The 24,409-nt window shown below is 40.0% G+C and overlaps 1 protein-coding gene across 11 annotated transcripts in view; it reads left to right on the top strand.

Moving 5' to 3' along the window:
* The window catches only part of fat1a (FAT atypical cadherin 1a), an 80,223-nt gene that overhangs the window by 33,373 nt on the left and 22,441 nt on the right, over nucleotides 1-24,409 (top strand). For 9 of the 11 annotated variants that reach the window (XR_004333183.1, XR_004333186.1, XM_032524181.1 and 6 more), the window contains exons 5-13: nucleotides 4,443-4,772; nucleotides 5,844-6,060; nucleotides 7,517-7,585; nucleotides 8,546-8,685; nucleotides 17,766-18,041; nucleotides 18,346-18,556; nucleotides 19,072-23,145; nucleotides 23,764-23,960; nucleotides 24,097-24,250. Coding sequence is in view for 9 of the 11 variants with exons in the window: in XM_032524181.1 (XP_032380072.1) it covers nucleotides 4,443-4,772; nucleotides 5,844-6,060; nucleotides 7,517-7,585; nucleotides 8,546-8,685; nucleotides 17,766-18,041; nucleotides 18,346-18,556; nucleotides 19,072-23,145; nucleotides 23,764-23,960; nucleotides 24,097-24,250 (5,668 nt within the window). In the remaining 2 variants the exon portion in view is untranslated. The remainder of the gene's footprint in view (nucleotides 1-4,442; nucleotides 4,773-5,843; nucleotides 6,061-7,516; nucleotides 7,586-8,545; nucleotides 8,686-17,765; nucleotides 18,042-18,345; nucleotides 18,557-19,071; nucleotides 23,146-23,763; nucleotides 23,961-24,096; nucleotides 24,251-24,409) is intronic. The other 2 variants (XM_032524183.1, XM_032524182.1) reach the window with 1 other exon arrangement.

Here is a 24,409-nt window from a genome sequence, read left to right as displayed (position 1 = left end):
CTGTTTTAGCTACAGAGTGAGGCATCTAACTTCTTTTCCATCTTCGTTGGGAGTTGCACAGTCGCAGTAGCTAGGTAAGGACTACTAGCCAGTCAGAAGCAGAGTATGAGGTTGTGCCACACTAGCAGCAAGGCGAGCATCATGTGTTTCAAAGTGATGCACGTGCGTCACAGAAGTAAAGGCTGGACTACAATAGAGCAGTTTGAAGCAGTTTGTGAACAGCGTTTTCTCTCGGAGATGGTAAGTCCCTTGTGCTTTTTCACTTTGTAAACCTATAACGTGCACAAAAAAGATATATAACACAGTAAAGGAAAGGGCAAGAGCCAAAAAGCATACTATGAACACTTTAAGAATTTTTTTTGCTAATGAATGAAATTGACCCAACAAGGTTTCTAGAAAAAAACACTAAATTGAATCTGGTGGACTACACCTTTTGAATTTGTGAGGACTATTGGATATCATGTTCAGAAAGGTTCCCATGCAAACCAAAAGCTCCTCCTTCTAGCAGTTTGCTCTCGACATAGAATTGCTACTTCCAACATGTGGTTGAGAGCTGTTGAACTACTAGGTTGGAATTGGTGTCTGATTCAAAGTCTTTTTGTTTGTAAAAAGACAAAAAAGCACCCAACTAAGCTAAGCTGAGTTCAAGATTTTTGTCCATTTGTGTAATGAAAAAATGCCTCCAGACAGACCACATTAAACGCTCAGCTCAAACTCTGGTTGATGTTGCGCCAAATTCAACACGCCTATTCTCTTCATGCTAATATTCTTTGCTTTTTTTGTAATGTGTATTGCTAATGATATCTGCTACGGTAACTCCAGAGCACAAATAACCAACATTTCTTCTGAAAAATAACTAATAAAAAAGCCTCACTTGCACATTCCTATTTAATGTGATTATGAGTTGGAGGGATAATTTAAAGCAAGTAACTTTTGACCTAAATAGGTAGAAAGCGGCTGAGTGAACACAGCCTGGAAAGAGCTGTGTCACCATGGCAACTTTAGAACTTTACTTTGTGCGTGTTGGTCACTGGTTATTGGGAATCCAGGAGGAAGTGCTTTATTGGGCCAAACATTCATGGACTAGCACAGACCTATAAACCCCACATTTTACCCTCTTGACACACACACACACACACACACACACACACACACACACACACACACACACACACACACACACACACACACACACACACACACACATTAGTGTATCCTCAGGGCAGCTAATCAAGGGATAATGATGACTCAGAAGAATATATATGTGTGCGCACATGCCTTCGGTGTGAACTGGGTGCTGGCAGAACAAATCTAAACAAAGTCCTAACCAGTGTTGAAGTTTTTGTATGAGCTTGTTGTAGAAGGAGAAATGCAACATGTGGGGCCATGTGGAACATGTGGAGCAAGTGGGGTGGGGGCTGTGTCAGCATTGTTTGCACCAAATGCCAAGAGGAGGTGGAGGGAGCACAGGGGGCCTTCAGCTTTTATGATAAGAAGGATGGGGGTTGGTAGTCGTCGTGTGCCTCTGTGTGAAAGAGACGGAGAGCACAAGGTAGAAAAGCAGCGGGGGAATTTGAGAAAAGGCAAAGCTGCTCCTGATATTCTGAGTGTTGGCTGTAGCGGCAGGATGAGAGACCTCGGTCCCAGGAAGGCGGGGGGTGGGTAAATAGCCTAAGTGGGACATGCCAGGACATGCTTAGGATTCAGTTCTGGGACTGTAGAGAGAACATTAAACTGGAAAGACAGAGGTGAATGGACTGTTCACATCTGTTGTCAGGATCCTATCCCAGCATGCAGTCGGCCTATTTGACTAAGATATTAGATAGAGTAAACTACAATAGGAATTGAAACTTCCACTATATGTATTCCTGTTTGGGTTTTAACTGCAAATGAAGAACTGTGATCTCTGTGTGTGGGCTAATTCCAAAAATGCTTTTGATTAAACTCCTCATAGTTTGCCAAAAGGTTTTTGGTCCCCTAGGAAAGGTCCTGCTGTAGAAACATCCTAGAAGTAGCCATCTCGTACCAATGAGATATCTTTTTTTATGTAATTTATGTATTTTTCAAATGCACGTTTGACAATAACTGAAATAGAGAGAGAGTTGCTCTATATAAACATCTGCTTTCTACTTTTAAAGTCCTAAAAAAATTGTCTTGATCCCAAGGTTTTTCTAGTTAACATTAAATGCATTAAAACAACATTACTTACATATGATCGTTCCAAAAAAGCTAAAGATTTTGCAATAAATAATCAAAATATAATGGATTGACTCACTACACTTCACAGCAGTGCTATACTGATGCAATGAGACATACTCCCTCTGGTGTAACGTCTCTGTCTTTTGTGTGGTTTGCCTAATTACCAAACAAAGGCTTTTGATGAAAATGTTCTAAAGAGAGATGGCGTAGTAGTGGATAGTGTGCATGCACACAGTTACACACATAGCAGTTTTGTTGAGGTACTGTGCTGGGACATTTCATTTCAATACTTATTAGGCCTACTTCCACCAACAGAGCCTTTTCAAGGTATTTTACATAATCAGGGATATCAGCGACTATAAAGCTCATGGGATCATAATGGAAATGCTCAGTACACAGGACAAGATGTGCACCAACATATCCTCCCAGAGAGAAACATCTCATTTAATTAATTCCGCTCATGTAAATCGCACAGACAGCTGCAGACACGGCGAGAAAAAAAGCACACATTACTTTAGTAATTGAAACTATAGCACCAAATGGTGTGTGCCTGGCGCTGGACTCCTGACTGGTTTTAGTGAAGCACTTAGCAGATGGTCTTAAATGACTGTGACATTTGTTCTGCCCTTCTACAGTATTTTGCAACTTGAAGCGAGAAATGCTCAAATCTATGCCAGCTCTCAGACATGCAACCCTTGAGCCCATTTCTCTAGGACTAGATGGAAATTGTGTTTGTTTAGGTCAGCCCGTGGCTCTTTACTTTTGATTAAACTTTTCCAACTGTGCACTCTCTGAAGACACATGCCAGTGTTAAATCATGGCACATATGACAAAGCAGAAGTATGCCATCAGTAACGCTTGATGTCATGGCTTAAATTAGGGCCCAAATAATGATTCAGTTGTGCGACACTGTCTTTTATACCCAGTACTTCTGGGGTTTTAAAAAGCCTCCGGCCTTTAGTTGAGTGCAGTTAGGCATAATGGTTATTAGCAGTGCAAAATCTTTGTTTGTAAGTTCGACACATAGCAGCAGAGTCAATGCAGCTGGTGCTATCAGAGTGAAGAGGTGCAGCTAATTAAAAATAATTAGCTCTGGTCGTTGTTCGTATCGCAGCCATGCAAGCTACTGTTGTCATGATCACAGGGAAACATATAAAACATAATTTCATATTAGGAAAGTTTTAAGTTCACCACAACAGCCTCTAGATTAAACAAAGCCTGAATACACCAACCCACCAGTGACTCCCCATGGGCAACAGTGGATCCAGAGTTATTTTAGTAAGTAAGAAAATGTCTTTTTTGCTCATCTAAATTGGCTTTTTTTACATTATAGAATTTCCAAAGTAATCTTTTCATTACATCACCATGTGCAAAAGAGCTGATCCTGAATGTATAGTCCCTGATTGATTTGGGTGCTTGTGACTGTGTATTTTTATGCATACAATTAGATTATTCAATCCTTATTGTTATGTCTAAATAGAGGCTCAAGAGTCTAAAAGCCCCACTAGTGTCATGCTGCACTTAACATTCAAGCAGACCAAGTCATTTGAACCAAACGATCACACAACCATGGGGCCAAAATTGCTGCTCTCTCTTTCTCTCTCTATCAGGATTGAAAATACATAAAACCCAATTTAGTCTTGTATTTCCCTGCTGGCAAATTTTGCCCTACATGACTCAGAGATTTGTATTGGTAGTTTAAAAAAAGTCCCCCATTTCACAACTTCAAACCACTTTTAGCCAGAGAAGTATTTTCAATTTCAATTTGACTGGATTCATACATTATAGTGTGGAGATTACATTATTAGGTCAATAGGTAACAGACTGTTTCTGTATTTTTAAGTGAAGAAGGTGTATGGGAAAAGACTCCCTGCCAGCAAATCTCAAAAAGAGTTGCCTTTAACTTTGGCAGAAAGAAGTGGAATGAAAGCGTGATGAAGGGGAAAAAGAACGCTCACTGTTTTTCATCTCTTCTTTGATTCATCTTAGGCTTTGGAATGATGAGTTTCTAACACAGCTGTCTTGATCTTGACACTTTTACATGGTGTTTAATGGTTTAGCTGTAATTATCAACCTTTTTAAGGTCTTTACTGTATCTGAAGAAAACCAAACGAACAAAAGAAATATTGAATGGTTATAGTTCACTGCTTCAGATAATATTTGCTTCCTGGTTGTCAGCCCCAAGCCTTTGAGGCCTACGTACTGTATGTCTTGTACTGTAAGTATTTATTCCGTCTCCCCAGATCACAGTCACTGACCATGGCGTTCCTGCCAAATCAACCACTGTCCGCGTCATCGTCAGAGTTCTTGACGAGAATGACAACAGGCCATTGTTCCTGGAGAAGATCTACAAGATAAAGCTCCCGGAGCGGGAGAGGCCGGAGAAAGACAGAGCCACGAAGAGAGATCCGGTGTATCGAGTCATTGCATCAGACCGTGACGAGGGACCCAATTCCGAGATCTCTTACAGCATCGAGGAGGGAGATGAAAACGGAAAGTTCTTCATCGAGCCCAAGACCGGCCTGGTGTCTTCCAAGAAGTTCTCTTCTGCTGGAGAATACGACATCCTTACTGTGAGTATCTAATCCCAGGGTTTCAGCGTGTCTTCAGCCTGACAACCTCTCAGTGAGCAGTAAATGCTTCTTTATTGTTTTGCTGATGTATTTTCCTCTTCCTCTCAAGTTTTTGTACCCCATTTGTTTCTCCACCCTTATTTTTGTAGTTTTTGTGTTTAAAAATATATATAAAATACACATAAAAGATAATTGGTCCACACATGTCATGTTTTTCCACAAGTGGAGAAGGAAATTGCTTGCAAAAAGCTTAAACCTTACACTTTAAGGAGCACGTTCCAAACACCAGCTCACACTATCCAATTAGGATCTAATTTTCAAGTATTTTTGCTGTATTACCATGGTCTTATTACTGTGGTACTTTCTTCATCAAGAGCCAAATGTATCAGTCATTGATGGGACTTCTTTTTGGCCGCTAACTCATCTTTGGCCGCTGACTTTCTACTCATCTTGGCAGCTGTTTTTAAAGTATCTTAGAATAATTAATATGTTTAAAAAAACAATTGTTACCTTTTAGTCTTCCACCTATGAGACAAAGAGCAAGAACTTTCCTCTATGTAGTCATCACAGTCGGCTGTCCAAACCGCCGAGGTGATACTTAACGCTAATCCTTTTTGGTTTAAACTGGTTTTCACCTAGATTTTTTGTCCCCACCCATACAAAGTTCTGTCTCCTACTGCAAGAAGACACTGCCCACCAGAATTTACAGTAATTGAAGTCCACACAAAAGGTTAAATCACAAAAGAATACCACACAAAGGGTGTTTTGTTATCCAAAATGCACGGTTCTCTTGCCATGCTGATAGCTCAAAGTATAGAAAAGCTTTTACGATTAAAACACAACCAATTCTGTGATGTTGTGCCATAAATCAGTGCTTATACTTTACTAGAATTTAGTATGGTTTATTGAAGTATTTTAGCTCTAATCATTAACTAGCAGCTACATAGCCAAACATTTTACTCCTGAAGAGTGTCAGGCAGCGGATCCGCCAGAGAGCTGCACAGTAACTCATTTGCAACAAAATCTTGCATAACACCGTGTAACATCTTTCATTCCCCGCTTCTCTCTCAGATTAAAGCCGTCGACAATGGACGCCCTCAAAAATCCTCCTCTTGTCGTCTGCATATCGAGTGGATTCCCAAGCCAGAATTGCCAGCCGATGCCGCTCCCCTGCTTTTCGAGGAGTCCCCATTCACCTTTTCTGTAATGGAAAGCGACCCTGTGGCACACATGGTGGGGGTCGTCGCCACAGAATCCTCCGAAGTTCCTGTGTGGTTTGAAATCACAGGTATTGCCCCTATCACATGGTTCTCTGTTGTGTGTATGCATGCATACTGCTGAAATGTCATAGAAATGCATCGTAGGTGGAAAAGTTCTTTTTAGGACTAACATGGTGTGTGCGTAATATGTCTGGGTAATATGTAAAATTACTTTAAAGAAAACTGTAATTGGAAAGGCAATATTGTTTTATAGTACAACGTATATTATGACATTTTCAGCTGGCATTCCCAAGTTTTCAGGTATAAATCTGACTTCCTTAGCCAAGTTGGCTGCCTTACAAAGCCAATATGCAGTCAATATACATGTATATTTGGTCAGAACTGACTTTCTGGTATTTATTTAACAATATGGAAAAAGATCATTCCATAGAAATGCATAATATTTGTGAAAACAGCATAGTATTGTCACAGAACGCATAACAACCAGAGTAAAAAAGCAGTAGAAGCACATCAAGTATAAGCTAGCAGGATAGATAGCCGCGGCTAGCCTTAGCTAAAGCTAAACCTAAATGTACTCACAGATGTTTCCCTGGGTTTATTCTGCAACTGAAAAATATTTATATATTTATATATAAATATGTCCATTTTGATGAATCAACATATTGATAATTCAGTTTGCTTCTAAATGTGAAGGCTGTAGATAAATCCAGTTATGATGGAGAACAGCTAAACTAGCAAAGCAGTGTGGCAGTAGCTGCAATCTAAACTTTTGACTCAAGTGGATTTAATGGGAATTATTTACTACCTTAAACTATTTATTTAGACAGACATCTAATTCCTATAATTATTCAATTGAAATAAAGTTTATTTTTTTGAATGATCCAAAATGAACAAAAAAAGTTAAAGAACAGGTTTTTTATCTGTAAATAGTGTGGTCCCCCCTGAAGAGTGTAAAAGGCAGGTGCAGTGCAGCATTTATGGCAGTTATTGTACACTATGTAGGTTCTCCATCAACCTAAACATGCATAAAATGAAGGCAAAACCAGTTACCAGTCAGCCAGTTTTAAAGCTTCTCAGTTCCACTGTTTCTGTATTACTGCTCTCAGCCTTTGTAGAGCAGATTAGATAACACAGTTGTAGCGTTAATTAATGGCTCAAAACATAATTGAATCATGAATTATTAGCTCACAAACAATAAATATTGATAGTTGTCCTAGCTTCTCCGTGTGGGCCAAGTGAGATCCAATATATTGCCTTTCAATTTTAATTGGCAGCTCTGTTTTGAAGTGTTATCATTTAATTTGTCTTCTCTTGAATGTGTTTTCTTTTTACATTTTTGAAAGGCACTTTGTGCATGAGAAGACTTAAATTGACTGCTTTCAAAAATGCTTGCCTCTTCTTCCTTCCTGCCTCCCTTTAATCAATGTCTGACTGACAAGTCTCTTTTCTTCTCTTCTCTCTTTCTGTACTGTGCTTACTTTCCTCGTTTCTCTGGAATGTTCTGTTTGGTTGGATTTTTGCAAGACGGCATAGAGGATACTGAGATGTTTTACATCCTACAGATGGCTTGTGACCACAACTGTACAGCAGAAGGTAGCTGCTGGGATTTCCTAATAGGCTGTGCTGTGTTAAGAGATCATCCTCCACTGTGTTGGTGCTGCCTGTTGGCTGTGGTTGAATTGTGTTGTGCTGCTGGATTGATGTTGTGCCACATTTTTTCCCCCTAAACCCGTGACCTGATTAAGAGTCTCACGAGAAGAAGGGGAAACCGCCTCTCCTTGTGTGAATTTGAGCTCCATTTTATATCCACTTGTGTGTAGTTGGTTCTTAAGAGTTTAGCATCATGGTATATAAAAGGATGTATTGTGGTGTTATACATTAGAGATGCACAATATATAGTTTTTTTTAATTGCCATTGCAATATCAACTGGTACAATAAACACATTGCGAAAGGCAATAGACACAAAACTGATTTGTGTTAGTTGAAAGAAAATATCACTAGAAAACCACATTAAAATGTAATGTCATTCTACTTTTAGAGATGCCTTTTATATTCAATTTAATTGGTCAATTTTTTCAAAAAAAAGAACGTTGAAAATGTTTTGTTTTGAATTCAGCAAGCAGTGTGTTGTATTTTAGCAAAATACTGAAAGCAGCAGAACTGCAAACACTTTAATTACGTTTATTTATCGGAAGTATTATCATTATCGCGATATTCACCAACGTTATCGTTTATCACATATGTACAGCCCTAATATACATTCATCACTGTTATGTACCTGTCTTGTTTGTGTTAGGATGAATTGCATGAAATAGCTATTACTATTACTTTTTTAGATCAACAACAACACTGACAGTTAATGATATCATTCCCGTATCTATTCATTATTGTCTTCGACATTAGCACAGCTAAAAAATTGGATGTTTGTATGCCCATCTCAGCGCCCCCCATTTTGTGTTTGTGTAACCTTGCTACATGCACACAACTAAGCGATGAGTTGTCACTAATCTTTTGTCCCTCCTTGTTTGTCCAAAAAAAAAATAATTCCACAGGTGGTAATTATGACAGCCGCTTTGACGTGGGCAAGGCCAGTGGAACCTTGATTGTTGCACGGCCCCTGGACTCCGAGCAGAAATCAAATTACAACCTGACGGTGGAAGCCACAGATGGAACACGGACTGTCAGCACCCAGGTAATTGAAACACTAATGAAACGGTTGGAAGCTGATGAGGCAGTTGTCATGGTTCTGTTTTTCTCATGTGAGATATAGTAGTTGGAGCAAAGGGACGGGTAATGAGTGAAGCATTGCCCAAACTGTCCTGTTTTTTTGTGATGTGTTTACGTTGTGATGCTCTCAACTGGCCTGGGAAAATGGCAGTTTATTGGAATGAGTCTCCTTACATCCTTACATGACCATCACTTTTTAGTGTGGCCTTGAAAAAAAAAAAACTGGAGAGATAATACAAAAAATATGGAATATAATATGGTCAGGCTGTTAAAATACATCTTCTTTTGTTGTCTGTTGCTGCCTGTGTGGTGTGGTTAAATTGTGTTTCATCACCAGATAGGGAGATAGATTAAAAAAAATATATAAATAGCTTGACATTTTTGGAAATATGCTTATTTACAAAATACCACTCTCATATGTATTTGTTGAATGCAAGGCTACAACCAGCAGCTACCATGTTTAGATTGAGGTGTCTGAGGTAAGGTGATGTTGAGGTTATGTGCGGTACTATTTTGTAGCTGGTTGAAGTGCTTCGCTGGTTAGCTGGCTACCTTAAGTGATGAAAAGACTCTCAAAACTTTGGAGCTAGTAAGGTAGGGAGATTTTCCTATTTCTAACAGAGCCAGGCTTGCGGTTTCCACTTGTTTCCTAGTCTTCCTAGTTTCAAGTTAAATTAACCATCTCCTGGCTGTAGATTGACACAAAGCAATTTTTTGAAGTAAGCGTTGTATTGGGTATTAGTTTAAGTATGCTTTATTTAGAATATATTCAGTGCTTCACGTTGCTGTAGACAGCAGTTTCCAGTGAGGAACTGAAGACATTATATCCATCTATGCTCTCTTCAAAGCCACCAGACTCCTTAACACAAAATCAGTAATTTTACCTCATAGAACATGGCAGTTGCTGGTTGACTGCTGGTGTTTTAAAGGGATAGTTTGGATTCAATGGAATGGTGTTGTGTATTTATAGAAAGAAAAAAAGAAAGAAAGAAAGAAAGAAAGAAAGAAAGAAATATTCTAAAGCAGACTTAATGAAGACTCTTTTGTTGAACAAGTTTTCAAACCATGATATGGGTAGTCAGCGTTCCTCCTCCTCTGTTCTCTACCATCTCAGTTGAGCATTGAACTCCAGGAATCTTCCATTGTCTCATTCCTGACTCAGAGCTTCTGTGATGATGGTGCCGTCTAGCCAGAGTTTTTTTTTTTAAAGTATACAGTACATTCTTGAGCCCCCTTCACTCCTCCCTTTTCATGTGTTTCTCCCTCTCTGAACCTGTGAATGTTCCCTTAGAGAAAAATATTGCCTTGGTATTTTCTGAAGAGACTCTAAATAACTGAATATATTACACTCATACATATACAAGTAAGCTCATGCTACAGTCAGGAAACTGACAGCTAAATCAACTGAAATAAGCTTATATGCAGTAGGAGAAGTATTAGGTAGTACTGTATAAGATCCTATGTGAACCATTTGATGAAAGATGAAAGTTAAAGTTGCTTCCAAAAACTTCCAAAGCAGTTGCATACTTGCATTTTAAAATATGAATATGCTAATTTAATCTGTTTTGCATATATCTTGCTCCCCAGCTGATACCAAAGCTGAACTGCTCTGATAAAAGCTTTTAAGCATGCAAGTTGTCTTTGGTTTTTGTTGAGATGGTCATGCCTTGTCCATGAGATTTTCAAGTTTTTTACATGGTAGTTTTGGGTCATATGGGATGGTGGCATTCAAAATGTTTTGTCCTTTGTCCTCAAAGCGGAGCTTCAGAGAACTGTAGCTGGAAAAGAATCTATTTGTTGTCACTCTGTATGAATAAAGCCTTTCATCATGTAGTTGCTGTGCTCCACTGAGCCTTGGATGAAGCGTTGCCTCCGCTGGCATTTTGCAGCTCATCCGAGGAAGCAGCACGTCCTTTAGTTTAGTGCAGAACCTTAAAAAACAGCCACAGTACCTATTTTCTCAGCCATGATTTTCTCTCCACATAAAGCACTTTTCTTTAAAGCCTTGGCAACAGACACTTATTTAAAAGCATCTCAGCAATACTGCACGCTGTGACATTTTAAGTCAAATTAATCACATTCAAAGGTTAACTTATTCAAAAGATCCAATTCTCAGAGGAGCCTGATTCTCAGTGGGGCCGACTGTACTGTCAACCCTTCCACATGACAGGGAATGGTTTCATTTAGTTTGATGTTTAACAGTAGTGTTATGAAATGTAATTTACCCCAAAATACCTAGACTGCCTGACTGCCTATTAGGCCTGTGCAATTAATCGTTATAAAATTGCAATCTCGATTCACCCTGTTCACGATTTAATTTTTTAAATAAATTCGATTTAAAAAAAATATATATATATATATATAAAATACATAAGTATACATTTTTAAGAGTTTTAAACATAGACTGTATAAAATTGGTTTTAAAGCAATGCACTGCTCACCCACTGCTCTATGTTTACAGGCTTGTGGGGATGCGCAGTGTGCCATAGGTGCCAAAAAAATCTATGTTTGATTTGGTTAAAATTATCAAGTAATTGTCCTTAGTTTTTGTCTTTGTCAATGTCTTTCATAGAGCAAATAAAGTTATATCTTTCCGACTGTTACATTTCCTGTAGACGTGTATAGTTTTCAACTAAGAACACCAAAATTCCGATATTCCATGTAAAATTGAACACAACAACTAACATAGTCTGTACCTGGCATTATAGCGGTACCAAAAGTCGGAAGAAAGCGGCAGAGTCCAATTTGATCATGACTATGTCACATAAAAACAAGTGCCTTTCAGTGTAAGGCGGTAAAATATGTGGACAGTTTATTACAGGGAAACATCCCACAAATTTGAAAGCAGCCTACATTTGAGAAACGTACACAAGGAGGCTAACCTAGCTTACCTTAACAAGATAAAGGAGAACGCCAAGCCCCCTTTTACCGATACAAAAGCTAACCCCGGTAATGTTACGGACATGGATGTATGGATATCTAGGGCCAGCAGCAGGACGGAGACAACAGCAGGACAGAGAACACTACAGGCAGGCTTTCACTGGGGACCCGATAGCTGGTTAGTAAATACGCAGGGGGGGGGCGGTGAGTGTGGGTGTGTGGTTGGTGTGGTGTGAGTGTGTGGGGTTGTGTGAGTGGGGGTGTGGGGGGGGGATAGGGCTAAACAATATAGTCTTTTAGCATCGACATCGCGATGTGCACATGCAAGATAGTCACATCGCAGGACATTGCGACGTAACTAACGTTACGGTTCGGAGCCCCAGCACTGGAAACGTAACACTAATCTACAACAGCAGTCTGTGTCTGGTCTAATGTAATTTTCACTGATTTAATTGTTCTTGGATACACAGAGTTTGTTGCTAGTGCGTGTGACATGCAGGTCTGATCAATTTATCAAACAAACAAGCTGGCCCCGCTAGTCAAACACAACCTGAAATTTAGAAGAAGCAACATGCAGTCACTGGAGTGATAGGATTGTTTGAATCCAATGGTGTCATGCCAGTCAACCAGCGTATTTCTACCTAATATCCCTCTCCAAAATCACTTCAGAAGAGTAACATTAGTCACAGTTACTTTCTTTGGTGTTTGTAAAGCGTTAAAATTCAACAAAGAATGGTTCACATTAGAAAAGATTATTTTTAATTTTTTTCTTTTATGTAGATGCACTCCCCTACAAAATCACCTCAGTAGTCGAGAATGATTTTATTATTTCCAAATAGAGCTATTTATGTCATCTTTTAAAAATTACTTTTTCTTTTTTAACATCACAATATACAACGCAGGGGAAAACAAACTATCTTCAAAACCGACAGCAGCATACTGTGCACACTACCTCAAATTTTCCTCACATCATCACATGTTTTACAGTTACTGCTTGATGATCAGCTTTATTAAAATACATCTCTACAAGCCATCACAGCTCATTTCAACCATCAGTTTCACACAACAAATGGGTCAAAGAATAATAAAATAATCACTTGTACAGTATATCAGATAAAGCTTATTTCCTGCAACAGGGCACTGTTTCGCTCATGCCTTTTTAATGTATTATTAGAGCTGTGTCTGATAAGCTCTCTTGTAGATGAGTGTATCTAAGATTCAGTCCTGTGGACCCAGCTGATCATTGTAGGTCAGCTGTTGTCCATAGAGGGAACAGATTTACTGCATTTGTATGCTCCATAAACCAAACTTGTGACGTGATTTAAGCCAGTTGCCTGGAATATTCTGAGAGCCAAAAAAGACAGGGTTGGTCATTGTTTGGATTTTAACAAGTCTGATTCCAATTCCGATTCTTAGTTTCAATTCAGCTTCTAATCAATTCTCGATTCCGATTCTTTGAGGGTGGTTTGCAGTTTTACAGGAATTTTTCAATGTAAAATGAAGCCACACTAGAGCGCTGCTTACTGTGCTCCAAGGCTTCAACACAACAAGCGCCTAGCTGCTTCGAATGCCAAAACTTGCGCATATTAAATTGAGAAGCAATGATCGGATTTGAAACCAAATCCTCTAAACGATTCCAAACAATTCCAATAAAGAAACGATTCTACTGGAATCTTGATTTTTGAAACAATTCCAAGTAGGAATTGGTTCTCTGTGCCCAATCCTATAGATGACCAAAAAAGGCATACAGTATTAACATCAGAGACTTTAGCAATCGCCAAAAATTGCAGGCTAGTAATATAAAGACAGTGGAAATGTATTCTTTATTATTTTTTTCCACCAAATTCAAAAATCCTAACTTGTGTTGGTCTGTCTGCTTTTGTTGAAAAGAGCCATTTAGTGTAATATATCCTTCATATTTTGTATTATTTGTAATAACCTTTATTTGAACAGGTGAAACCCATTGACATTAACTTTAACTTTTTCAAGGCTGACCTGGCCAAGACATGTAGCAGCACATAACAACATATAGTTACAGACAAGAAACACAAGAGGACAGAGACTTTAATAAAGCCAAGCAATGCATATTACATCTTACATCAATTTCAAATTTTGTAACCCGGAAAAAACTATTGAAAACACTGATATCTTAAAAAGTCTGCCTCCATTGATTTCATATTTGATATATCACATACAGTATCAGTCGGTTGACTGGCACTATTATACGGGGGAGCCTTAATGTCCTGAGGATTTAGAATACTGAGTGCTTCATGTTTCAGGAAATCCATCTGAGTGTTTTGGCTACTAACTTGTTTATGCGATAACATTGTTCAGCATTGAAAGTATTTGCTCTGTCAGCAGGGCTTTTAACAGAAATCTGTAAATGCGCCTCTTGCAGAGAAATACATGTTGTTGTTTTTTGTTACAACGAGTAACCAATGGGGCTATGGTTTTAAAGGTTGTGTCAAACCGCACTGAAATGTATTCATTCACTTTTTAAGTTGCTTGGCTCAATGCCTTTTCAAGGCAGGCAAATACTATTAACCCCTTAGTTAATTCACTTCATGGTTCAGAATTAGGATAACCCAATGAACGCTTGAAGACATTTTATTATCTGTAGATTATTACATAAAAGACAGATGCTGAGTAATCAATTTTCTCTGTATCTGTATTTGCAACAATTCCAATAAGAGACAAATTTAATAGGGAATCAAATGCAAAAGAGTTGTTTGTTATTGAATATTAATTAGTTTTCTTTGGGGAGAGCATGTTTACCTTTTAAAACAAGTCATACTGAATTTCACTGCAAATTAGATCTACCCGATCGCCCATAATGTCGGACTTATCTATTCCTCAAATCAAAGTCATGTGGAAGCTGTGCTGCCAGACGGTATGGCCTATTTTCTCTCTCCTTGGAATGTTTTTTTCTCCCTTTTTGTTCTCTCTCTTCCTTTATCCCTCTTTGTCTTTTTTTCTGATTTTCTCCCTCTCCATTTTTTAAGGAGCTTCACATTTATTGGCCAGTCATGCCAGGTTGAGGATGATGATGATGATTATTCTGTTTAGGTAGAATAAAATGCAAACAAGAGCGCTGGACCTCTGTGGGTAGTGGGCTGTGTTAATCCTGTTTTGGGAACATGTTGGAGTGCTTGGTGCCAGTGCCCTGCCTATGCCCAGAACCTGCCACCTGGCGGGGGGGCTTCCTCTCCTACGCATGGCACAGGAGGACAATGAGCACAATGCAATCCCCTATGTGTCCTTTTTTTCTGGATACACAACACACAAAAGGTGTTTCGTTATTCAGAAGGCTCCATTTTTGTTTGTGATCTCTTAAGCATGCTTTTCTTTTTGAATGTTTTTTTTATATATAATTAAATGACAGTGACAAACGATGAACTGAAAATTGAAACATAATGTCAACTCCAACCTGCCTGGGGCTCCAATGATGATATCAGTATGAAGCTCATGGTCTGTGGGAGGTCTATGGGAAACAGTCGGCCTTTCTGTTATGTGCTTTCCATTTGAACGCTGTAATTCCATGAAGGCGTCTCCGAAAGATCAGCTGATGATGTAGACAAGGGGTGCCGCATCCTAGCTCGGGCATCTCATAACCAGGAGCTGCGCCAACAAGGCAAGCTCGGCATGCAGCCCAGCCTCCCTTCCCCCATCTCCAAGTATATGACATCCTCCCGTGGCCATGCTGAAGTACCTCAAGCTGTTCTGCTCACAATCTGATTCTGGTCTCCTGTTTCTCATGATATCTCTGTCCACATTACAAAGACTCCCTTTATGTCTCACTTGAAGGATTACCTTATTCAGTCACAGTTATGTTTTCTTACATTCATTATCAAAGCTGACTATTGTATCTTGGACTTATTTTAAATGCATTTTACTACGTGTGTGTATTTCTGTCATTCTCACCCACAACCTGTCTTTTCTAAATTTGACCATTTCCCTGAGCTTTCTTTTGTTTTTTTCACCGTCACTTTCATACTCATCTCTCATCTCACCCTTTCAGCACTTTTTTAGCGCTTTTTTTGTCTTTAGTATCTCCATCTGTCACGTCTGTGTCTCAGTCTCAATCTCGTTCCTCTTCAGATTTCCCACAGGAAGCCATATACAAAGACTACAGAGTTTTCTTCTACACCAGCATTTCTGCTGCAGTCAGGCTGTATCATGCTGCTTTGTGATGTTTGGGGGCAAAGTTCCTTTGAAGTGTTGTAGAGCCTGCTTGCAAAAGGAACAACCGAGTTTGTGTGCATATAGAGGCTGAATAGCCCTTTGTGTACTTTCTAAACCATCTGAAATAGTACATTGTGGATAGATGTGTATACTACTGACCAGGTTCCATTCCTTTCTGCTTCTTGACAGCACTATCAGCTCTTGCCACCTTCCTCACTATTCACAAGACGTGTTATCTGACCCTGGCCAGATTGAGACACATTGGACAGCCTCTTTGTGTGGATGCATGTGTGGAAGTGCAAATTTTATGAGCCTGTGTGTGGGGGTGCATGCATGTGCATCTGTGTGTGTGAAAGATGTATTGTGAGACATTGCGGATGTAGTGCTATACAATGTCTGGCATGACATGAGAAGACATGCTTGGAATGAGATAACTTGTCAGCCCGCTGAGAGTGCAACATATGCTAGAGGCCCCATTTTATACGTTGTTACAGGGTAAATTCCACATTAGGATATTATATGTATTTTACATTACGCATCCTGATTAGCAGTGCGACATGGGTTGCTCATGACACATGACTCGTGGCAAACAGCCAGTTTTTTTAAGCACTGACAGACAGCATGCAGTCCAACACTCCCCCTGCAAGATGACATCTGTGAGCTTCAGCAGCATTGCCAACATCACAGCACACAGCAGATTGTAAATGTTATCAGTGCTGTCAGGTTGAGTCTATATTTGTCTCTGATATAGGCGCAACAAACAGTATTATGACAAAAAACAACAGTGGGCATTTGTGTTGACCAGAGATCTGACAAATCCTGGTCAGCTAGTGACCTGTCAGCTGGTCAGAACTTTTGTGACTATAGTCCCCTTCACTGTTCCTGCACAAAACAGCTCGGCTTTGCCTTTTTTTCCTTGCGGGACATCACCCCCTGGTGTTTGGAATGCAGGTGTCTAATCTATGCTGATCCCTTTGTTTCTCATGTTTGGCAATGGTAGAAGCCCCTTGCTGGTCTGGGAAGCAGAGATGGCATTCCAGCAGCTCTCCATAATCCTCTGTCGGAAGTCCACTAGACGAGTGGCTGGTGTTGATAAAACATGCTCCCAGTGGAATTTTACAGTTTGGGGATGTTAAATTCTTTGTTGTGTGTGTGGCAAAAAACACAGCAACTGCACTTTTTGCTGTCCAAAGCAAGATGCACATGTGTAGAGATTGGTTTCATGGATTTGATTCTGAATGGTCGTTTGTGAAAACATAAGCAGAATATTGTATCTGAGATATATATATCTATATATATCTATATAGATATATATAGATATATATAGATATTTATCCATGGATCGGCTTTCTATCACAGTTGACGACTCACTGTTGAATGGTTGATTACACATGTACTGTCAATGTAATAACCCACTCCTGTACGTATCTCACAGTTCATTTAGATGCATTGTGGTTTTTCAGCATTGATTTCTTGTTGGCCGCATCAAGTTGCACTTCAGTTAAAATGTTGCTTTTGCCATCAGATGTATGTATCGATTTGGTCTATATCGACATAAAGCTGCACATTACTGAGGAGTTTGGGAGGACTTAAAGTTAAATGTGTTTTTGTAAATTTACACTCACACTAGTTTTCTGGTTATTATTGTTTTTTTTTGGAGTATGTAATTTATGTTTTGCACATAATCCTAACACAAACTGTATCCCTTACAGAAACTTAATCCAGTTTGGAGACCACTGCTTCAGAATTACCCTCTTCATGCTTTTCATCATATAAATGTTCAGCAATAACTTGTAACATTTGAATTGTTTTGACTGATGCAACCATCCAGTTATCCTCTGAACCGTGTTCATCTGAAGTACAGAATGACCAAATTAGACTCAGAAAATAGCCTCAAAAGAATTTTCATGTGCATGATTTGGGATATAATGTAAGTCCGGTGTTAAAAATGTATATTCTCTATGATGTTTTTTTCTCCTACAGGTGCTTATCCGTGTAATTGACACCAACAACCACCGGCCACAGTTCTCTCAGGAGGTGTATGAGGTTAATGTCCCTGAAGACAAACCAGCAGGGACTGAGGTGCTGCAGATCAGTGCCGTGGACAGAGACGAGAAGAACAAACTGACCTTTACTCTCCTGAGCAGCACTGATCCCTTCAGCCTGAGGAAGTTCAGACTAGACCCAGGAACTGGCACGCTGTACACCGCTGAGCAACTGGATCATGAGACCATGCATCGTCACATCCTCACCGTCATGGTATGAATCAATGAATACTGACAATTTAACAATAGCTTTATAAATTACAAAATGTTCCTACATATGGTTTAATGGAGTTTATTTTAGAAATGTTTGCGTCATTGGAAAAATTAAACACCCGTAAAATTAAGTTGAGCTTTTTTTTTTATGGGTTTCAAAATATGAATAATTTACTGTTTTATTATGTTACTATTGAAGTATGAATTATTGCTTGAGGGCTCTAACACTCTATGTCTGTCACTGTTTCTTCCTTTTCTTCCTGCCTCCTCCGTCCTCTGTCTCTTTCTAAATTTCACTTCTCTAGGTCCGAGATCAGGACATCCCAGTAAAGAGGAACCTTGTTCGTGTTATTGTCAATGTGGATGACACCAATGACAATGCGCCCTGGTTTATAGGCACACCTTACTCTGGCCGTGTGTTTGAATCTGCAGCCGTAGGCTCGGCTGTGCTTCAGGTCACAGCTCTTGACAAAGACAAGGGATATAACGCAGACATTGTCTACAGCATTGAATCAGGTAAATGCACAAAAAAGGTTGCTGTGCCATTATGTTGAGCCACAATTTTCCTAGTTTTTTTCTCATAGCAGAAAGCTTTCATTGTAAATGAATGCAAATGAAATCAGCTCGTAAAAATGCATGAGTCATATTGAGTACGACTGCCCACTGGATCTTGATTATGAATGGAAGACTTTACAAGGACTAGGAGAATATTGAAGACTTTGTCTAGAGTATACGTGGGAGATGGGTAGATCCCCTTCAGAATTTCCCACGATGATTTTCTCCTACAATATGCTGTTCTATAAGAACAAGAAACGTGGCTTTTAGCTTTTTTGTATAAATACATGCATATTTGACATAGCTAAAATTACTTTGTGTAATTGAATTGTTACTTGCTTTGTTTTAGTGAAACTGATGGTTTAGAATGACTTAGCATTTCTGACATTGCAAATGCTTATCAACCACATCTTCCTGGTACAACACGTAGTACAGCCACATTAATATATTCTTCTTTTGTTGTCTATTTCTTACAGGAAATGTTGCAAACTCATTTGCCATCAACCCAGTTCTTGGGACAATTACAGTAGCCAAAGAGCTTGATCGCAGCAGCAAGACCCTGTTTGATCTGACCGTCAAAGCATCTGACAATGGAATACCATCACTGTCAACCACAGCCAATGTAAACATTATGGTAACAGTTTCTGACAATGCAGCCCCCAGATTCACCGAAAAAGAATTCTCTGCAGAAGTCAGTGAATCAGTCCATCCAGGAAGTTTTGTGAGCTTGGTCACAGGCAACAGCCATTCATCTGTTTTCTATCAAATAAAAGGTGGCAACATCAACAATGCATTTGATATAAACCCTAACTCGGGAGTGGTTGTGACCCAGAAAGCTTTAGACTATGAGACCACCTCTCAATACAAGCTCATCATACAGGGCACCAACATGGCGGGACTTGCCAGCAATGCAACTCTACTGATTCATCTCAAGGATGAAAATGACAATACTCCAATCTTTCTACAGAGGGAATTCAAAGGAGTAATCAGCGAGTCAGCCCCAGTCAACAGTGTTGTTCTGACCCATGAAAACACTCCTTTTGTCATTCGTGCCTCTGATGCTGATTGCGACCAGAATGCCATGCTCATCTACCAAATTGTCGAACCGTATGCACATAACTATTTCGCCATTGACTCAAGCACCGGAGCAATAAGAATCACAGCAGCTTTGGATTATGAACAGAGGAGTGTTTTCCGCTTCACAGTCCAGGTCCATGATCTAGGAATGCCACGGCTATTTGCAGAGACGCCAGCCAACGTGACCATTCAAGTAATTGATGTTAATGACTGTCCACCGGTTTTTAGCCAAGAACTCTATGAGACAACCGTCATAGTGCCAACTTACAAAGGGGTAGAAGTCATTAAAGTCAATGCTACAGACTCAGACTCTAGGCCTAACTCCAAACTTATCTTCTCCATCTCTGAGGGAAATATTGGTGATAAATTTAAAATAGATCCAGTTGTAGGCATAATTTCTATTCAGAATGTCACACAGCTCAGGAGCAGATATGAATTAAAGGTCAGGGTTTCTGATGGTAGATTTGCTACTGTTGCTACAGTGAAAATAAATGTTAAGGAAAACAAGGAGAGTAAGCTAAAGTTTACCAGGGAGTCCTACAAAGCCCACATCCAAGAAAACCTTTCTGAGAAAAAAACACTAGCTGTCATTGCTGCTGTTGGGAACCAGGTGAACGAGCCCTTGTTTTACAAAATTTTGAACCCTGACAGCAGATTTGAAATCAGCCGCACATCTGGAGTAATCTCAACCACTGGGATTCCATTTGATCGTGAGGTACAGGACACATTTGATATAGTTGTTGAGGTCACCAGAGAGGACAAATCCGAAGATGGGGCTCACGTTCTTGTAACTGTGACAGTGGAAGATGTAAATGACAATAAACCTATGTTTGTGAACCTTCCCTATCATGCCCTGGTCCAGATGGACGCGGAGGAAGGCCAGGTCATCCGACAAGTCACAGCAGTGGACAAAGACATGGGCCCAAATGCAGAAATCCATTATCACCTGAAAGAACACCAGGAGCACTTTCAAATAAGTCCCTCTGGTGAAATTGCCCTAAAAAAGAAATTTGAAAAGGATTCACTTAACACAGACTTTGTTGTCGTCATTATGGCAAAGGACAATGGAGAGGTAGCATTAACAGCAGAAGTAGAAGTGCCAATAACAGTGGTGAACAAAGCCATGCCTGTGTTTGAGAAGCCCTTTTACAGCATTGAAATCCCTGAAAACATTCCCTTACACACACCTGTTCTTCATGTACAGGCCAATGATTCTGAAGGCCCTCGCATTGTGTACACCATCTCTGAGGGAGATCCTTTCAAACAGTTCTCAATTGATTTCAACACAGGTGTTATTCATGTGATTCAGTCTCTGGACTTTGAGACACACCCTGCCTACAAATTAAATGTAAGAGCCACAGATTCTCTGACTGGAGCACACTCTGAAGTGTTTGTTGATATCATACTGGAAGATGTAAATGACAACGCCCCTGTGTTCCTGTCGAAGGCGTACTATGCCAATATTTCAGAGGCCTCTGTCATTGGTACATCCATTTTGCAAGTTGATACCAAAGATCCTGACACTGGTAATAACCAAGAAGTATTCTTTCAGCTGGTTGAGGAAAAAGGGAAGAGTTCAGATTATTTCACTATTGACCGTCACACAGGAATAATCTCTACAGCCCAAGTTCTTGATCATGAGGAAATCCAGCAGCACAAGTTGAGAGTCCGTGTTGTGGACGGAGGAGTTCCAGCCCTATCAAGTGATGTAATTGTGACAATAGATGTTACCGACCTGAATGACAATGCTCCAATATTTACAGAGCACACTTACAAAACTACTATTAGCGAGTTGGCCCCACGTGGACACTTTATCACCCAAGTCCAGGCATCTGATGCTGATAGCTCAGACTCCAATACGTTGGAGTTCTCCATTATATCCGGCAATGAGGATCAGAACTTTTCCATTGACAAACACACAGGCACCATTGCCATTTCCAACCACCGTCGACCACATATGCAGCCACTTTACAACCTCAATGTATCAGTATCAGACGGTGTATTCAGAAGCTCAGCCCTTGTTATGGTAACAGTTACTGGCGCCAACTTCCACAACCCCACTTTCTCTCAGGTGGACTATGTGGTAGAGCTTGTTGAAAACTCACCTATTGGTACCTTGGTAGCAGAAGCAAAGGCGACAGATGATGACGAAGGCATTTATGGGCAAATAACATACCAAATTGTGAATGACTTTGCAAAAGACAAATTTTCTGTCAATGAAAATGGAGAGATTTTCACTCTTGAGAGCCTTGATCGTGAAATTACAGTTGAAAAAGTTATTCCCATTTCTCTCATAGCTAAAGACGGCGGTGGAAAAGTAGGCTTTTCTATAGTGAATGTCATTCTCACAGATGTTAATGACAATGCCCCACAATTCAGGGCAGCTGAGTACAAAGCCACTATTGCATCAGATGTCCCAAGGGGAACCTCTGTGGTTAAAATAGCTGCTTCAGACATGGATGAGGGAAGCAATGCTGACATTGAGTATTCAATCGAAGCAGATGTTGAAAATGTGGTGGAGAACTTTGAAATCCACGCAAGCTCTGGAGTCATTACAACCAAAGAGAGTCTCATTGGACTTGAAAATGAGTTCTATGCATTTTTTGTGAGGGCAAAGGATACTGGAAATCCACCCAAACATTCTGTTGTACAGGTATACATCAGGATTGTTGTACCAGAGACACCAATTCCCAAATTTCCTGAACCACATTACCGCTACACAATTGCTGAAGACCTTCCCATTGGCACAGAGATCGATGTAATTCAGGCTGAGAGTGAGCAACCAGTTGTTTACAGCCTTGTGAAGGGCAACACTCCTGAGAGCAACGAAGATGAGGTTTTTGTTGTAGACAGAGACAGTGGGACCTTAAAGCTTCAGAAAAGCCTTGACCATGAGACAACCAAATGGTACCAACTCACTTTGCTTTCCCAAACCAAACATGAGAACTATGACATAGTGACATCTGTAAATGTTAACATCCAAGTGAAGGACCTTAATGACAACAAACCTGTCTTTGAGTCACACCCTTACGAGGCTGTCATTGTGGAAAACCTTCCAAGTGGAGCTCAAGTGATCCAAGTCAAAGCCACCGACCAAGACTCTGGAACCAACGGGCATGTCGTCTACAGCCTCGACCCCAAGCAGAACTCGCAGGAGATCTCCGAGCTTTTTGCTATTAATAGTGAAACTGGATGGGTGACCACCTTAAAAGAGCTAGACCGGGAAAAGATGAACAAATACACAATTGCCGTCCTAGCCACAGACCAAGGCGACAAAGTCCAACACGTTAATGGCACCAGAGTGGAGGTTACTGTTGCTGACGTGAACGACAACCCGCCCCGCTTCACTGCAGAGATCTACAAAGGCACAGTCAGCGAAGATGACCCTCCTCCCAGCGGAGTCATCGCTATACTCAGCACTACAGATGATGATTCTGAGGACGTCAATAAACAAGTGAACTACTTTATCACAGGTGGGCATTTATTATTATTATTATTATTATTATTATTATAAATATTATAAGTAATCCCAGACAGTTTACACCCTACTCCTTTGTGTAACAGTTTTTCATAAACACAGTTAAGGGGGGATTATCCGTTTATGCCACTTAATATGATGATAATATCTCATCTTTGAAACATCACACAGTCTTATTATCTGTTAGGAGTCTTGATTTAACGCCTAATCTGCCAAAGCTCAAGGCAAGTATTAAAGGTCATTATAATACAGAAATATATATAATAATATTAATAATATATACTGTATATCTGAATAATGTTTGTAAATAGACTGGGAGGGAATACTTCCTCTGGCGCTGATTAGCAAGTGTAATGAACTAGTCTGGGAATATCAAAAGGAATCAGAATGCAGCATTAATTCATCTACATTTTATGTTGTTTCTTGGTTTGCAGGATTGCTTGTGTACCAAACATATTTGATTTAGAAATAAGAGTTTGCTTTGTGAAGATAATTTCAGTAATTATTGATGGACAGACCCGTATCCTTGTGTTTTTTAATGAATGCTGCTGCTTTGCTGCCTCTGAGTTGTTGATCATCCTGAAGTGCTATATTTCTTTTTAACACCAAACAGGAGGGGACCCACTTGGCCAATTTGCCATCGAGCACATTCAGAATGAATGGAAGGTCTCTGTCAGGAAGCCCTTGGACCGTGAAGAGAAGGACAATTATCTCCTTAACATTACTGCCAGTGATGGCATCTTTACTGCCAAAGCTGTTGTAGAGGTCAAGGTGCTGGATGCCAATGACAACAGCCCTGTATGCCAAAAGGTAAATTCCATTTTTCGATTTTCTCGACTGTGTTGTCATTTCAGCACTTCATTTGCGTTTGTTGTGCCCTTTTCTTGCTGGTATTCACTATCATTTCTTTCCCTCTTCCATTTCCTCTTATTCATCTGTCCCCCAGTCCCTGTACAGTGAGAGTGTCCCAGAGGACTCCCCTGCCGGTAGGCTCATTTTACAGGTCTCTGCAACGGATGCCGACATCCGCTCAAACGCCCAAATCTCTTATGAGCTCCAGGGAGTTGGATCTGAATTGTTCATCATTGACTCTGATACAGGTGTGTATCTGCGTGTCTAACAATTTGAGAATGGTGATCCCTACGCAAAATGTTAGTTGTTTTTTTCTTGTGTGTGTGTGTGTGTGTGTGTGTGTGTGTGTGTGTGTGTGTGTGTGTGTGTGTGTGTGTGTGTGAATCATTATTAGCAATAGAAGAGGC

This window comes from Etheostoma spectabile, chromosome 2 (genome assembly GCF_008692095.1).
Source record: "Etheostoma spectabile isolate EspeVRDwgs_2016 chromosome 2, UIUC_Espe_1.0, whole genome shotgun sequence".
Classification (NCBI taxonomy): Eukaryota; Metazoa; Chordata; class Actinopteri; order Perciformes; family Percidae; genus Etheostoma; species Etheostoma spectabile.
The sequence above is the reverse complement of the archived record's forward strand: the minus strand, read 5'-3'. Positions and strand labels throughout refer to the sequence as shown.